This window comes from Cupressus sempervirens, chromosome 6, assembly GCF_028749045.1.
Source record: "Cupressus sempervirens isolate cs-2001-9-10 chromosome 6, ASM2874904v1, whole genome shotgun sequence".
Lineage (NCBI taxonomy): Eukaryota > Viridiplantae > Streptophyta > Pinopsida > Cupressales > Cupressaceae > Cupressus > Cupressus sempervirens.
Window position 1 is genome coordinate 76,211,257 of NC_143123.1, and position 17,070 is coordinate 76,228,326.

The following is a 17,070-nucleotide window of genomic DNA, read 5'->3' on the forward strand; positions in this document are numbered from 1 at the left end:
TTAATAAAATAATATTTAATATTTTAATGAACATTTAATTTCTTTTTAAAGAAAATTTTAATTAATTCAATATAAATAAATTTCATTTTTCTTTATATATTTTAAGATAATTATCACCATTTTATTAAAATTTTATGACTAAAAATTTAACACTTCCAAATGATTCACACAATTACATTTTATTCATTTTATTTTTCAATTTTTTTTTCTACATTTGATGATGAAGACATAGTACATGGAAAACGCAAAGAATGTTCTTTTCTTTTTCAATATTCAAACGAATCAGACCACATCCTTTTATGTGTTTGTTCTGCGTAACCTTAACCTTTCTGATCTTATAATAATTTATAAAATTATATACACAATCTTATATCAGAAATAAAACCCCACTTTTACTCTCACTTCTACCTTTTATTTAAGTATCTTAAATTTTTAAAAAGCTTTAGAACGAAAAAGACAATAATCGCGTGAAGAAATCATTTACATAAGAGAAACACACATAAATAAAATATATTGACCTTACATAAGTATTGCGTCGAAAGACTATATACTTTAAAACAGAGCTTAAACAGGCCTCCTAAGAGAGGGACTAAAACCAAAACAAGATGGGTACGTAGTCGGCGTTAATAACACACACAAATAAACATATTTTTTCCCATGGACAAGATAAGCGGCGCCTCCCCAACGCGAAAAGCTCATTTCACGACGGTCGCGATGGCTGCATTGTCCACGTAGTTAGACTTGATACAGCTTTTTGCTGAGTAGGACAGCTGAGATGGCGGCTGCAGCCACGTGTTCACAACAAACCTCTGTTTCTTGCATGAGCTGGTGGGCCCAGTCGAGGTGACGTCGACGTAGTTACAGTACCACCCTGCAAACAGTCCCGTTCCGTCGGAGATGAGGTCCATCTTGCAGATGGAGCCCTTGAGGCAAGGCCCCCTCCCGCTGAAAATGTCCACTCTCCCCATCTCGAAGTAGTCGTAGTTGTGCCCCATGAGACCGCCCCATGTGACCAGGTTGCTTATCTTGAACTTCCCTCCCGCCGCATTGCCCAGCACAAGGCTTATGTTGGAGTCGGTCCCCGCCTTGAAAATGTCCCCTGTGCGTACGTATACGCTGTAAACACACGTTTGCGCCTGCACAATATTCAAACCGAATGAAAAAAACAAACCTTTGAAACCTTAGAAATCTAGAAATAAATTATTGGAGTTGAACTAACTAAGAGAACTATATTAACAGTGGAAAAATTAATGAGGAAAACATGGAGTTTTGAGTTGAGCTACATTATCATTATCATGGGATGCCTCATGTGCTGCTGCAATGGCGATCAGTACTGCAAGAAACAATAGAAAGAGAAGAGCTGAGGATTTCGGGGCCATTGTGAATATCACTGCGAGATAAATGACTGTGAGTGTGCATAAAACATGCTCAACTAGGGGGAATTTATAGGGGCTGATATGGACTAACCCAAGGTTGTATCAGGGTTAGATCTCACCGGAGCGGAGCTTATCAGGGTTGAAGTGTATGATGAGAGTAACATTTTTATAATGGAAACGTGATGCATGTGTATTCCGCGGTACCATCATAAATTTTTTACTTTCAGGTGGAGGTTTACAGGTGTTTCCTGCCGCTTGGTGAGTTTTCAGGCCAGACTTATCCAGATTGTTGACCGGTCAAGTTTGGTCACATCAAGCTCGGCTCGTACATTTCTGCAATTGACGCATTCACATGATGAAAAACACGGCTTCCTATTTAAATGGTTCAAATTAAAGGCTACTAGTGTTTATTATGAATCAATGGAAATGAATAAATTAAATGCTTTTAGTGATGAATCAGCGGAGGCAAAAATTAAAATGCTTTTCAGCCACGTTTCAAAGGTTGGATTGCCTTTGGAACCCAAAATTCTTTATGAAATTCCCAATGACATAGCTTCTTTTTTAAAGCAAGATGAGCAAGAAAAACATTCCCCATAGTTTTTAATGTTGACACTGTTGTTGAGTTTGATATTAAGAAATGAGACCTGTGTAATGGTCGTCCCATTCTCGAGAGAGCTTACCATCAACACCAATCAAGAAGAAACAAGCAACAACTTCTTTCACTGATTTGGTAGAGAGTGAATAGCTTAGCGATGCGAATTGACGATGCTCAACCATTCATGATTCTTATCTTATATTGATTGACATGATCAATCTTGGCTGTGACATCTTTATACTTTTAATAAATATATTTAGAATTCTAATTGATGTAGATGGATTGCTTATTCATTTATTCTAAGATTGTCTCACTATACAATTAAATCATTATGAAAGCATTGCAATTTTATTAACTATGAAATTTTTTGGTTATACAAATGTTAATGTAGATTAGCTTAGAATTTTCTACTTATTCACATTTATTGTATTATCTTTTTTTAACCATCATCACCTTACGAACCATATTAAACGGATGTCTACAATCACTATCTATATAAAGTCTTCAATCTTAATTCCTATAAATAAAATTCAAATCCTTTTACATTGTACTTTGTAATTAGATATATTGTTGTTCTTCTATACCATAGACAACCCTTTTAATATTCATGTTATTATAGTGACTACCACTAACTTCTAGCCTCCCTCAAAATGTTGAAATATGATGCATAAATGAAATTTTTTTGTTCTCCCCAAATAGCACTTGGATCTCTCCTAATTTCTTTTCTATCGATTGTTGAATGCATAAATGAAATTGTTCTTGTCAATATTAACTATGTTTATCCATTTTAATAGAAACTAAAGTTGATAAACTCTTAAACTTTAACTAAATAAATTTTAATAATAAAGCTTTTATATCTCTCCATGTCAACTTGCACATGTCCAAGACTCACACTACAATTATGCCACCAAAAAATGAACTCTTTATAACCCTTGTTATTGAAATGCTAGAAAAATATTTATGCTTACCTACTATATTTCAAAGTACTCTAATCATTTATAATCCTTGTAAAGATTGAGTTGAGCTAGTGGTGGAGAATATGTGTTCATGAAAGAGAGGCCCCAAGTTGAAAGTTCATAGTACTCCTATTTCATAGCATAATTAGGTGACTTCCATAAGGACTCATAGGAAGTCCTTTATTTCTATCACCATATGTAGGCTAAAATAATAGATAGTTGGTATTATTGACTATAAAAACTTCTTTCTTTTCCTTCCTCAAAAGAATGCAAGATATATTTAAAGTAGTAAATTTTACGCAAATCAATACTCATCAAACTTATAATAGATGACTAAGGATTCCAATAGATTATTATTAACCAATTCATCAAAATATCCTTAAAATGATTTCCATGTTGTATAAGAGGTGTTTTGATGAAGACAAATTCTAATGTGCACTTCATCCTCACTAATTTATATCCCACACATATTAAGTTTGACAAGATGGATTCCAATATCTCTCAATTGATATGATGAAATAACCCATCCATTAAAAAAAAAACGTTCTTTGCAACTCAAATATAAAAAAATAATGCTTGATTCCTAGAGTAAAAGTGTTAAATAGTCAAAGTTGACTTACCTTTTTCCTTATTGTGTGATGCTTAAGGGTGGACCATCCTTTGAATTACCCCCCACCCATTCAATTTCAGATTTGAATGAGTTCAAAAAATAAATTTAATTGGTAAAAAAAAAGTAGGGATTCAAACTAATTATATTACCTTTTTCCTCTATATACCTAAAAATGGCTATAAAATTTATAGTTTTTCCTCTACATACCTAAAAATAGTTATAAAATTTATTGTCTTGGAAAGAAAAATCACCCAATTGCATGGCTTCTTGTTTAAATACCAATGATAAAAGAAAGGGTTTTTACACAGTATGTAATTTAGGAAAAGTTGCTAATTTAAACACTTTTGGCTTATAACTGTGTAATGTTCATCTCTCTCTCTCAAAAGGACAAATCATATCCTCAAATAAAGTAGAAAGAAGAAACCACCACTTTCATTGACTTGACAAGGGATTACTTTATATTCCTTCAAGTAGACTCCATTAGATTTCTACAAATACTAAACAATTCATGATAGTTATTTCATATAGATCCAGACACAACATCAATATAAGTTTTTTTAGACTCTTAACATATCTCTGCATTGTAGAAACTTTAGGTTTTCCACAAGATTAGTAAATACATCATTCCTGTTGACATTTGTGCTATAATATATCAACATTTTAGTGATTGATTCTTTTCTCTTTCAAAATGATGTTGAATGTTAATAAATATTGATTTGGTATGAAAATCAATTTTTTTCTATTTATATTCAAACTTGATTCACACTTAATTGAACTAAAAATTGACAGGGATGTGATTTTTGACAATTTGAGAGGTTTTAAGGGAGAGGATCTTGTGTAAAGTACACAAATGAATTTAGGAATAACAATGTCAGATGTCATGCCATAATGAGGATTATGCACATGTAGTAGATTAAATAGACCACCCTAGACATATCACTGTATTTCAATTTTGTGGGCTCAATGATAAAGCAATGTGATATTAGCTACATGAAGCTCAACGTTTTTAATTATAGGGTCAAATTTCTAGAAGAGGTTGTGTGGAGTGTTCAAGATAGATAAGCCACACTTCTAACATGTTGTCTAGACCTCATCCTTGACGAGAAATTTATGAAGAAAAAATATAGATATTGTTCCAACATTAACATAACTTCTTCATTTTAACACGGTCTTTAGAGCAGGGCTCTTAAGAGTAGGCAATCATGAGCAATGAAGAAGTGTGTAAGGATCAAGTGATGTGGTGGCTTAACAATCATTTAAGTGATTAGAAAAAAAACTAGGGGTAACCTAATATGTATGCTAATCCCATAATTTTGGTTCACCCAAAAAGCTAAATAATTTATTTCATTACACTAACTAGAAATGTGCAAAGAGGTTTAACTCAAACAAATAATCTAGAAGTTAAAGAATGACATTAATCTTTGGCTTTTGTTTTCATAGTAAAAAGCTCAACCTTGCAAAATAATTTACTAGATCAATTATTGACATGGCTCACTGATGTTAAATGATCCTGGAGTGTAGCAGGTCATAATGAATAAATTCTATATTTTTTTTGGTAGAAGAAATTGGAAAAATAAGGAAAATGAATGTAATCCTTGCTTGAGACCACAAAACCCCTTGAAACAACATTCTGTGTGTTCTCCATGTACCATGTCTCCATGTACTATTCCATAGATTCTCTTTCAAACCTAGATAAGCATGGGCTGATTATGTGAGAGGAAGGAAGATTTTTGGTCATGGAGCGCACCATTGATGTTGAGATACTAAAAAATGCAAGGAAAAGAAGATGAAGATGAAGAAAAAACAAACCAGGATCAATATGTTCTTTTGAGAAAGTGCACTATTTGATGTTATTATTATTATTTTTTGCTATTGGGGGCTTGTACAAGTAGTACTACTAGAGATTGACTAGAGATTGATAGGGAATGCGAGCAAGGCTATTGATTTCATATCATGTTGTTCTTAGTTATTTTTCTTTCTAGAGTTCCCTATGAAGCTAATTTTTCCAATTTTTTGTGTCAAGAAATCATTCTCACCCCTATCAAAAGTGCCATTAGCCAATCAAAAACTAGGAAATGTTGATTGAAAATTAATTAAAAAGTAAACAATTATTTTAAACTTTAGTAAATGACTAGCTTTTTTATTGTAAAATTTAATTGTGACCCCAAGTGAAAACATTAGTTCCCTAATCATAAAATAAGGATTATTGATTAAAAATTAATTAAAAAAGTAATTTTAAATTTTTTTTAGGGAATGACTAGTTTTGATTGTGACCCCAGGTAAAAACATTAGTTCCCTATAGGAACTAATAATATTCTACTTCCATTGATTTAGGCTTTGTACTATGAATAAAAACATACATGGGAATATATCTTATTTCCACTCCATAAATATTACATTTTAGATTTTGATTAATAGGTAGTCACATCAAAAAGATTATCAAAAATTTAAGTGACAATATAATTTGAACATTTAATAATAAAAATAAAAATTAGAATGCTCTCTCTCTCTCTCTCTCTCTCTCTCTCTCTCTCTCTCTCTCTCTCTCTCTCTCTCTCTCTCTCTCTCTCTCTCTCTATTCACATCTTTGCTAATCTAAAAGTAAGATATATATATATATATATAAAGATAGATTTCTTTGGGCCGGCTTAAAGATCACACACTAAGCATTTGATTGCTTAGGTGGATCTTGTGGGGTCCATTTGATCTTCTACGGCTTTTGCCCTATTGTTTTCCCATAACATTTATTCATTGGCTTCCGTTTGGTCCAAAGTATAGTCACTGTTAACTTTTGATTTTGAATTGTTCCTGCTTAGAATTTTGAAAGGTATTGGATGACATTAATAAAAATAGGGCATTTCCATTTATCTCATTGCTTTTATGAAAGAGTTTTTGGTACTTGCAATGATTTTCCTTACTGCTAAATTGTGTTTGAAGAATTTTTAGGGTCTTTCTTGATTTACGTTAGGAATGTATACAGTTGGCTATGTAGCTCATAAATTGGGCATATTGGAACAATATTTAGACATCCATCAAAGCATAAATGAAGGGGAGCATTGTGATCTTAGCTTCAGACACAAAGACAGGGTAGATGAGCTGTTTGAGAACATTCCTCAAAGCATTGTGGTCGCTTGGAATGCTATGACCGTGGGATTGCACAAAATGCATTTTCTCACTTCCTTCCAGCTTGCACAAAAATGGGAGATTTAGAACAGGGTGTGGATGTACTGCAACTATAATAATAGATGTTTTCTAAGGCATATATCCAGTAATAATATCTGATATTACATATTGGAAGAGCTTTGCAAAAGTTTTCTCTCTTAATTTGTATTTGTATTCAGATTAATAAAATTTGTTGAACATGCTTCTCTTTATCCTCTGTTATCTGTTATTTTATTGAATTTTGGGTTGAATCCTTCAAAGCTAACAAATAAAATTTGAATAAATTTTGCAGTTATCGATTTATGTATGAGCCCACCTTTCTATTTGAAAAAATCTCATTTTCGAGGAATGGGAGAAGCGATTCATCTTTGATTAAAGTTTTCCTAACGTGTTGCTCCATTATCTCAAATTTTTGGTGTATGATACTGTGAGTTCCTAACAAATAGATTGGAACAAAGTCAGATCTTTTTTAGGCCCATATTTAGCTCTTCAGCTAACAGACCTCAAACTCAATTTTTCAATTAGTTACTTAATAAAAATAGTTCTCAACATTAATTGAGATTTAACAAGGGATGTGTCAAAGTTCTATTTTGTTGTTTTTTACTGCAAACTATGTAGATCATTAAGATCAAATGTTGAATTTTTTTAAAAAGTAATTGAATGTTTTATGAAGGTGTACAATAAACATTTTATGTGGGAGTTGACAATTTTGGAACATTTTTATTTAGTTTTAATGAAGGATTAAGGTCAATATAGAGAGTTTTAAATGAATTAGGAAGGTGCATTGAAAATTATTAAGAAATTAAACTTACAAAAATAATTTGTAATCATTTCTACAATACATACTTTGGATTCAACATGTTGTCACCTTTCTTGCATTATTATAAATACTATATATGTGCAATTATAATGAAAATATGGATTGTAATGAAGTGTCTAGGAAATGAAAAATAACAATAATAATTCTTAAAAATATATCAAAATATTGTAGGACCTAAAGATATAATTTAGAGATCTTTATAATATTCAAAGATATAAGTGATATATTGACGTTAAACTTTATTATTCATAAGTAATTTGTTGTTGGTAGTTATTATTAAATGTAATGTAGTTGTTCAAAAATATGATTTATTTAATTTCTAGGTAAAAAAAGATTATATATATATATATATATATATATATATATATATATAGTACATGATTATAAAAATGAGTATATTAATATAGTAGATTTTAAAAAAAAAAATTCATGATCTAAAATAACTAATCTATTAGAAAACAATAAGATCACTTATATTACATATGAATTTATGTACTTTTTTTTGAAAATAAAGATATATGCTAAAACTAAATTTTAAATAATAAATTAAATGAAAAGAAGGCAGGGATGGTTGACAATACTGCAAAATAAAACAATATAGTTTGCAATGAAAAGGTGTCCTATATTATGTATCACCATAGTCAGTGCCTGCAAAATGGTATTTCAGAAATAATAATTAGTATTTATGTGCAGTACATGGTGACCTATATTTTGTATTTTAAAAAATAGAAAAAATGATTTTTTTCTTTGATATTTTTACTATTAACAAATCACAAGACAAATAAATTGTATTTTGAATGATCATTAAAAATAAAAATAAAATAAAAACATATAAATTTGATCTAAAAGTTTTAATATTCTAATATGTTTGGCTGAATTATTTTAAAAGTAGAACTCAATGATTCCAATAATATCATGCTTTGGCATGAACTAATAATAATGTCTAGTTGGTTGGTGTATATATTATGGATAAGTAAAGATATTGTTTTCCAATACATTTATTCTATGTTTCATTTTTTTAGGGTGAAATAACATATTTTTTATGAGTACATATAACACCATATGTGACCATAGGAGAGGTGAATAAAAAAGAGAGGAAGGATTTTTTTTAGTATCGTAGTGTTAGGTCTATAATCTTAGGTATAATATATGCATATGTGAATATCAAGTTTTAATAATATTAAGAGATTACATAAGAAGGATAAAGTGTTGTCTAGGGGAAACAACCTAGTTATAGCTAAGGTTAACTTTTTGCACCTACTGTTACTAATCCGCATGTCAAAACTTATAGATTTTTCCAATGAACCTGTGTAGGTGAGTGAAGAGCACAAAACTAACATTTTGGCTTTCCTTCATGTATGGAGCTCTCTGTAGAACTCAAAGAGTGTGAGGTGGTCTAAAAGTGTCATTTTAAAACATTTTCTTGAAATATGCAACTAAGACTCTCCAATAGCCACTCACCGTATTTTTTGAAAAAATAGACCAATCAACAACTAATAAAACTAAGAAATGATCAACTATTCTAGTACATGTGCAATCATTTTTTGGAGCTTTTTAATAAGTAAAGTCACATATGGCAATTTTTGCCAGCACCTTCACTTCCACCGTCAGCACAACAAATCTTGATATGGGTGTGGCATCCACCAAAGCTTTGTAGAATGGGGTTTTTTTCCCTTTAGATTTTATAGTTGAAAATGATCTCATATTTTTGCTTGCAAAATGTGGAAGCACAAGAAAAGGTCTTTGACTATTTCACAGAATGCCTCAAAGAGATTATATAGATTTTATTTCATGGAATGCAATGATATGCACAGAGTGGAAGCACGGACCAGGCATGTGAACAGTTTAAAGTTTTCTCTTGATTAACCATTTGCTAATGGAATTCTTGGATTGCAAATTATTGACAAAATCGATTTGTTAGAAATGCCTTGGGAAATTTCAAGAAAAATACAATCACCCCTTATACAACCAAACTTTGCAATGTTTACTAGCAAAATGGAGGTTTTGGAACACCTTTTCAACAACTGTGAAAGCAATTTGGTCATTTATTGTAATTGCAACTACTCCAATAGACCTTATTACAATGTATTCAATGTATTCTTTCGATTATTTTCCATCTAATAGTTTATCAAGGTTTGATTTTTCATTCTTATTGTCTTTTAAATCTCTTCAAATAATATTGTCATTGCTAAATTTAATTGTTTATCAATAAATTATTTTTTATTTTGATATCATTTTCTAATTAAATTTTATTTAGATTAAAAAAAATTCTTAAGACAAATTAAACAATCTAATCAGTTTGTGATATCTTATGTAAACCCATTTATGATGCTTTACTAATTGAATCTCAAAATAAATGTTTGAAAAATAATTTCTACTTTTAATTATGTAGGTTGCCTATATTTATAGTGAGCTTGATATGAATCTTAAACTTCATTATTTATTCATTTCTTCATCCTTAAAATTATCTTTTAGTAAACATAAACATTGTTGTAGTCACAACATATAGAATTTATTACAATTAAGTTAATGTCCATTTACTACACTATTACCTTTGACACTATTATGGTATGTAGGAATAAATCATTTATGTTCTTGTTTTTTTATACAATTTGACTAGTATTTCCTTGTACTTATCTTTTATAGGAACCCTCATATGAACATATCCATGCATTTTTCTTCCTCTTCATTCTTTCATTTTCATCCATCCCATATGATGTCTCATTATATCCCACATTAATGACTACTCCAATAGTAAATCCCTATTTGATGATGCTAAGTTTGTCACTCATCAAAATTGACCATTAGTTGTCCCTCTTCCAAAGTGGCACATGTGATGATATCACGTTATCCTAAATCTCTTCATCCACTGACTCCATAACAAATATCATCATCACACATATCGAGCGGTCAAAGACATTACATGTTATAAGATTTATTACCCGCATCATGTCTATTTATAGTCTAATTCTCCTACTTCATCCTTCTCTTCTAGAAACCTCTTTTCTTTTTCCTACAACTCAATATTACTTCGCCTAAACTTCCAATCTTATTTTTCTCATATAATTGTTATTCCTAGGTCATTATGCCTCTTTCTGTCCCCACTCTCTCTACTGACTTGATTGTGTCCCACTTGGAAAATGTTCTACCTCTTGCTCCTATGAGCCACCCTTCATTTATCTCACTTGATACTCTTTTACTACTATACTTTCTTTTTTCTCCTATCCTACCATTAAATTCACAACCCTTTCCACTCTCATCAAAGCATAAAAAAGTTACATTTCCTACTCTTAGTGTCTCAACCTATACCCCTAACCCTTTCATTTACCACTTAGTTCAAGAAATATCAATAATACAATGCTAGTTATTCATTCACCCTATCGTATCATACTCTAAGGGATTGAACTTTAGGCGTCCTCCACAACATAATATGTCTAGCTATAATAAATCATTTGCAAGAACTATAGTTCATCATATGAAGCATTGATCTACATATATAGTTGGTTAAATGGTCCCAAGGTACCAATTCAATCTTCTAGAGATCAATGTGTATTGATTATTATTTTAAAATCAATTCTAATCTAGTATTTTTCTCTATATTTAAGGAGAAAATCTTGAAATGGTTCTACTCTTTATCTACATATTTAATTAAATCCTCCCTTTGTCTCACTTTGATGTATGCACAAAGTTGTGGTACCAAAAAGGTGCCACATTTTTTTCTTATCTAAGACATAGTGCAATCACACTATTGTTTGGGTGGGATGAACCTTAGGCTTGTGAAATTGAAAAGGTAGTGCGATTGTGTTATTCAAAATTTTTTAAATAAATAAAACCAGAGAGTTTCCCCTCATTTCTCTATATTTTTTGTCATTTTGGCATCTTACTTATTATCTAAAGACTGCAAACACACTACATTGCAAGTGATAATCAACACCAAATTGCATAAAAAATGGTTCCACATCATCAGAAATCACAAATTGGTATGAATCTTAACTCTTCTTTTTGCTAAATTTTGCGTTTTTTAATGTTTTATATTTATATTTTAATTTGGGTAATTTATTTAGTTTTTACAAAGAGTATTGTTTAATTATCCAGTAATGTAGAAAATGCACCACCTAACCCTCTATAGAATCAACCTGAAAAAACCCTCAAAATGAAGAAAAACCACTTCCACAACCTCCAGTACCAATCAAAAGACCTCCTCCAAAGACCGAAGAAAATTTTGAATTAAATTGAAAGAAGGAGAACTGAGTTAGAAACTATTATTAGGAGGTTTAAGAATTCACTTCAAAATAATACTGGTAGGGCACAATTGGCACAATCCCTTGAGACCATTGTGAGTCAAGTAGCATCTGTTAGTGGTTAGTTGAATCTATGGAATAATAAAAGAAAAGAACAGAAAAGATATTATAATGATAAATTTTCCAATGAAGATTTAAAAAATAAGAAGATTACAATAGATGACATATGTGCTTTATTTAGAAAGCTAGGAGAACAACACACAATGAGAACTACAACTTTAAGAGGTTCCACATCCATTGGTACATTCATGTGAAGATATTATAAATAAATTTTGGGACAAATGGTGGATGGTGTTTGATGCCCCTCATAACAATCAGGATCTTCCAAAGTATTTGTTGATGAAATTGTATTGTGAGTTGGTCCTTTTGATGAAATTGTATTGTGGGTTTGTCCTTGGGGAGATCCCCAATTATTTTGACATTATTCTTTCTTAGGGTAGAGTTGGAGGATCATCATTTGATATGTTAGGGGAACTTCATGACCCTAATGTTGTTAGGGAAACTATTGGCGAGCCGCAAGTGGAGCATATTATTGTTCCATCTGTTGTGAAGGAACATGTAGGGGCTGACACAGTATGCATTATTAGAGCATTGACTCAGAGCCTCATTTAGTGTGACACTCCTTTGATTGCAGATGAGTCTCGTCAGTCTACTAGTCATATATATTCATCATGTGGATCTTTGTACACATTTGGCACTTCTGACAAAGAGGATGATGATAATGGGATGACGACAAATGACTTCCTCAATGCCACATTTGGCATTGATACAAAGATAAATATTAATAATTATATTTTAAACTATTTTGATCGCATCTCATATGTATATGAATGGCTAATAAATTAGTATGTCTTTACGTTGTTCAAAATTCAGGGCCAGAGTGTTGTTGTCACTAGTACTAATCCCCCAGTCCCATTCTATGTCACGTCGATGGCTCCATATGTATGTGTCAATGTATTCATTAAAATAATACATCTATTTATAATGTAATCATATGAAAGATTGACTCAAAAATTTATCCACATGCATTAGTTCTATGGTGAACCATCGACTTTCAAATTGGACTCTGTGCATGGGTGTGATACCACTATTCTAGAGGTATATTTGTTTGCATGCTAATTGTATTCAACAAACTATATTTATTTAAGAAATGAATGAATAATTAACTGGTTTGGCTTATTACATGATCATATGCAAAGTCAGAGTTGTCATGGTGATGTTAATTTGGGGTCACTTGGCTGTTAGATGATTTCATTTCCCCATAGGTATATATATGTACTAATGTATTTTCATTTGTATGTCTATAGTAGATTAATTTTCATGAGAATGTGATGTCTAATAAATTTACATATATGTGCAATAGGCAAATGTTGCATCTTTGGCATTGACACCGCACAATGAAGGACACAGTGCTACATTTATAAAGGTACCCAAATCATTTTATTGATGATGTGGTATAATAAAATATGTATTCTTCATAACCACATTTGATTATTGTGTTGTATCATTTTCAACTATTGACATCAGTGATGACTCCACGTCTTCTTTAGTCTATTGATCAGTGAGTCGTTTCTGTCATTGCTAATTCTGAGCCACTGATAGAGTATGAAAGAGTTTGCATAATTTGATTTGTTTTTTACAATTTAGTTAGTATTAAAATTAGATATGATATTCATAAGTATGATAGATTGATAATTTTGATCATTGTTGTAGGGTCGTATTACTCTCGACCATCCATGTGCCCCTAAGGTGGATGTAGAGAGGAATTATCAAGTAGTGGTAAGAAAATATTATGTTTTATGTGTACATGTATATTTTATTTTTGAGGTATAATAGTTATTGATTCACATATATTTGGATTGTAACAGGTCGACTTATAGAAGATTCTAGACTGATGGACTAGCCAACGTGTTAGGAATATCTCCTTATCTGTAACATCTCCCTCTTCACAACGATAAAAAACAACTAGGGATTTTTTTTCTTACCCTAGCGAGGAGCAAGATATATAGGGATGCACATTTTACACCTATATGCCATTATTGGACTTACATTTTGTATATTGTTTTTGATGTATGTCATTTAAAAAATATATTGGACATACATAAGTTGATGTATAGTTTGTGCAAGTGACTAATATAGTCAAACTTTATATAGAATATATAATCAAGTCCAACAACCACTCTCAAACATTGCACATGAGGAAGAAATTAAGATTGGAAAACTAAATCAATCTTGACTATCTAAATTTTTTAGTGTATCAAAATCTTAGTTTAAGATTGGAAATTGATAATCTTGGCTTGTATTTGCCGGAAGTTGTAATAGTTCAATATTAAAAATTTAATATTTAGAAAATTGTGAGTTGAGGTATGTTATAATAGTTTAAGAATAAAAATTCAATAGTCAGTTGTAATGATGTTAATTTAATATAATTTAATCAATATTTGTTTAAGATTTAAAAGAAAATCTATCTTCATACATATTTAAATATTTGAAGAATAATAATTTCTAAAAAAAATATAATTTGAAAAAAAATTATCATATAATTGTAATGTTAGAATTCACGTATTCTCTTTAAATTATTAAGATTAAAAATAATTATCATTCAAACTACATATATTTCTAACATAAAAATATTTTTGAATTTATAATATGTAACCATTATAGCTAAAAAATTATTTGATAAGTTTTTTGAGTTTCATATAAGTCTTATATGTTTCATATTTTATATATATTTCATCCTTAAATATAGGGTAGTGGTTCCTGGAAATCCACTCCTATAAGACTCAAATAATATGAGCCAATCAAACTAAAGTAAAATATTTTTCATTATTTTAGAAATTAAGATTTGACATACAAACATTAGAAAAAATCAAAGGATTAAATTATTTATAAAAATACTTACATTTCATTTGTTGAAGTAGGAAAAATTAATCACTCGTTATGCACAAGTGATTGCAATAGTATGTGCCTCCAGTAAATACAATAAGACAAATGTTAAGATCTTTATTATGACATCCATTATGACATCTAATAAATCAATCAAATAATACTTTATAGAGCAGAAAACTATAAATTTACCTTTACATTTATAAAACTATTAATTTACTAAGAAATATATTTCAATTTATTATAATAGGACTAAGCCATTCAACCAAACTATTAAATCTGACACCATTCTTCATAAATTGCTATACAAAATCAAATGATATCTTAATAGAAAACAATTGATCTTTCTTTTTTCAATTTCCATATAATATGTAACCTTATTATCCATATGCATTGAAGTTTAATAGGTATAACTTAGGAAGACCAAATATATAAAATCAATGCTAAAATATGTATATTAATTATTTGTATTAATAGTCTAAAATATATAGCTTGATTAAAATGTTTGTCATATATTAACTATTACTTTGAAGATTTGAATCTAATATTATTTTGAAAAATAGTATATTAAAATAAAAATAGAATTTCAAATTAGTTCAAGTGATGTTTAGTAGTTCTAAATAATCATCCTACGATAAATCTTATGTTGAGATATTAGATTTAGATGAAAATGTGAAATGCTCCACCCACAGATGGGATTTTAAATGTTCTACATCAATGATCCCAAAACTATTTAACACTAGATAAAACAATAAAACTATGTCAATATTGAAAATTTTCAGCTAATATAATTTCCATCTGGAATTTTCTTTACAGAGATTGTTTGGTACCAATAAAAATTGCTATCGATATATATTTTTAATTTATGAATTCAAATAATAAAAGAAAACCCTATGTCTGCATATTAATCCAAATCTTGTATATTTGCGTAGTCAATGCATTACATGAATTGACATATATCTTTGAAGTAATCTATCTAACATATTATATGCATTGTCTATGCTCCCATATTTTGCCTACTTATGTACAAGCATGTTTCAACCATAATACTTGGCCAAATGCACCATCTATATTCTTGACAAATGTCTTTACCTTTTCAATCGGTTTGCATTATGTTTACATTAAAGCACAAGTCCCAAAATCAATCTACTTTTATGCTATTAGACATTCATATTTTGTCTTCTCAATGAAAAAATGTGCAACTACCTATTTGATTTTATTACTGTTTTAATTTCAGCCTCTATATCATCCCTATAGAATGTAGCAATGATTCACTCATTATGATCACAATTATTTTCTTTCTGTGTAGTGTTTTCTTTTGACTTGTACCATTTTGTCTCTTGAAAAATGACATCTAAAAAAATTCATGTCTTATGATTCGGTGAATGTTCTTTCCTTAAATTAGGGCTCTTTTCTTAATCAATGAATTGCCAGAGTATAAAACTTGGTATCATAGGTATGAAAATAGTAATTTGAGTCAATGTAATAATTGAGAGATGCCAAATAGGGTTGAAACAAACAAAATGAGAAATACCAGATCAAGATAGACTATGTGTCAAATTATGAATTTAGTATAATATAATTACATACTAAAACCACTAATTGTATAGAAACAAATAAAAAGAGAGACAAACATAAATATGGCAGCCATTACCATAGCAAAAAGCTAGAGGAGAGCTTCTAGAAGCGCACTCGGATTTTTCTTTCTTCATCTACTGTATTCGTTCTGCACCTTACATTTAAAATAAAAGAATTTATCTATAAGGTACATATTTGCAAAAAACTTTAATCTTTGGACAGTTCAACCAACAAATAATAGATCTGAAATAAAAAGCTAAGGTTGCACCAATTTGCGATTCTGTTAAATACTAGCACTTGTACATGACAGGTCTAAGGGTTAGCTGATTATTAAGACTATGTTCTTTAAGTTTAGTAAAAGTAATTTTATAAAATTCTATAACTAGGCTAATGAAGATATTGAACCCTACAAGAATAAGCCAAACAATGTGTACCATTAAAAGGGCTTGTTCAGAGAGAAGATGACTTCCTCGATTGCCCACTTTGCAAAATCCAATCTCCGCAACCTGAACACTTGCATGCTGAGCCTCTGAAAACCACACTATGTGATTCCATTAATCCTAAACACTATATCTACTTTGAAACAACTCACAAGGAATGAAACAAAGTCATTGTATTTTCTATTTCACAATGTGGTTTTTTTCACATCTTGTGAATTGGATAGGGCAATAATCCAAGACAGGTGTTAAAAGATGAAAGAAAGTAAGATTACAACTAGGTGGTTATGTAGAAAATTGTACCCAATTTCCATGTCTCTTCTCCATATCATTTCATACCCCTTTTGTT

At 30.2% G+C, this 17,070-nt stretch overlaps 1 protein-coding gene across 1 annotated transcript; it reads right to left on the reverse strand.

The window, feature by feature from the left end:
• Nucleotides 1-479: 479 nt before the first annotated feature.
• LOC149551238 (PLAT domain-containing protein 3-like) lies at nt 480-1,436 on the reverse strand. Its single transcript, XM_089786797.1, has 2 exons — nt 1,284-1,436; nt 480-1,136 (listed from the first exon to the last, which is right to left on the reverse strand). Exons 1-2 carry the CDS (start codon nt 1,377-1,379, stop codon nt 696-698), a joined length of 537 nt encoding a protein of 178 aa, XP_089642923.1. The 5' UTR covers nt 1,380-1,436; the 3' UTR covers nt 480-695.
• Nucleotides 1,437-17,070: the final 15,634 nt, after the last annotated feature.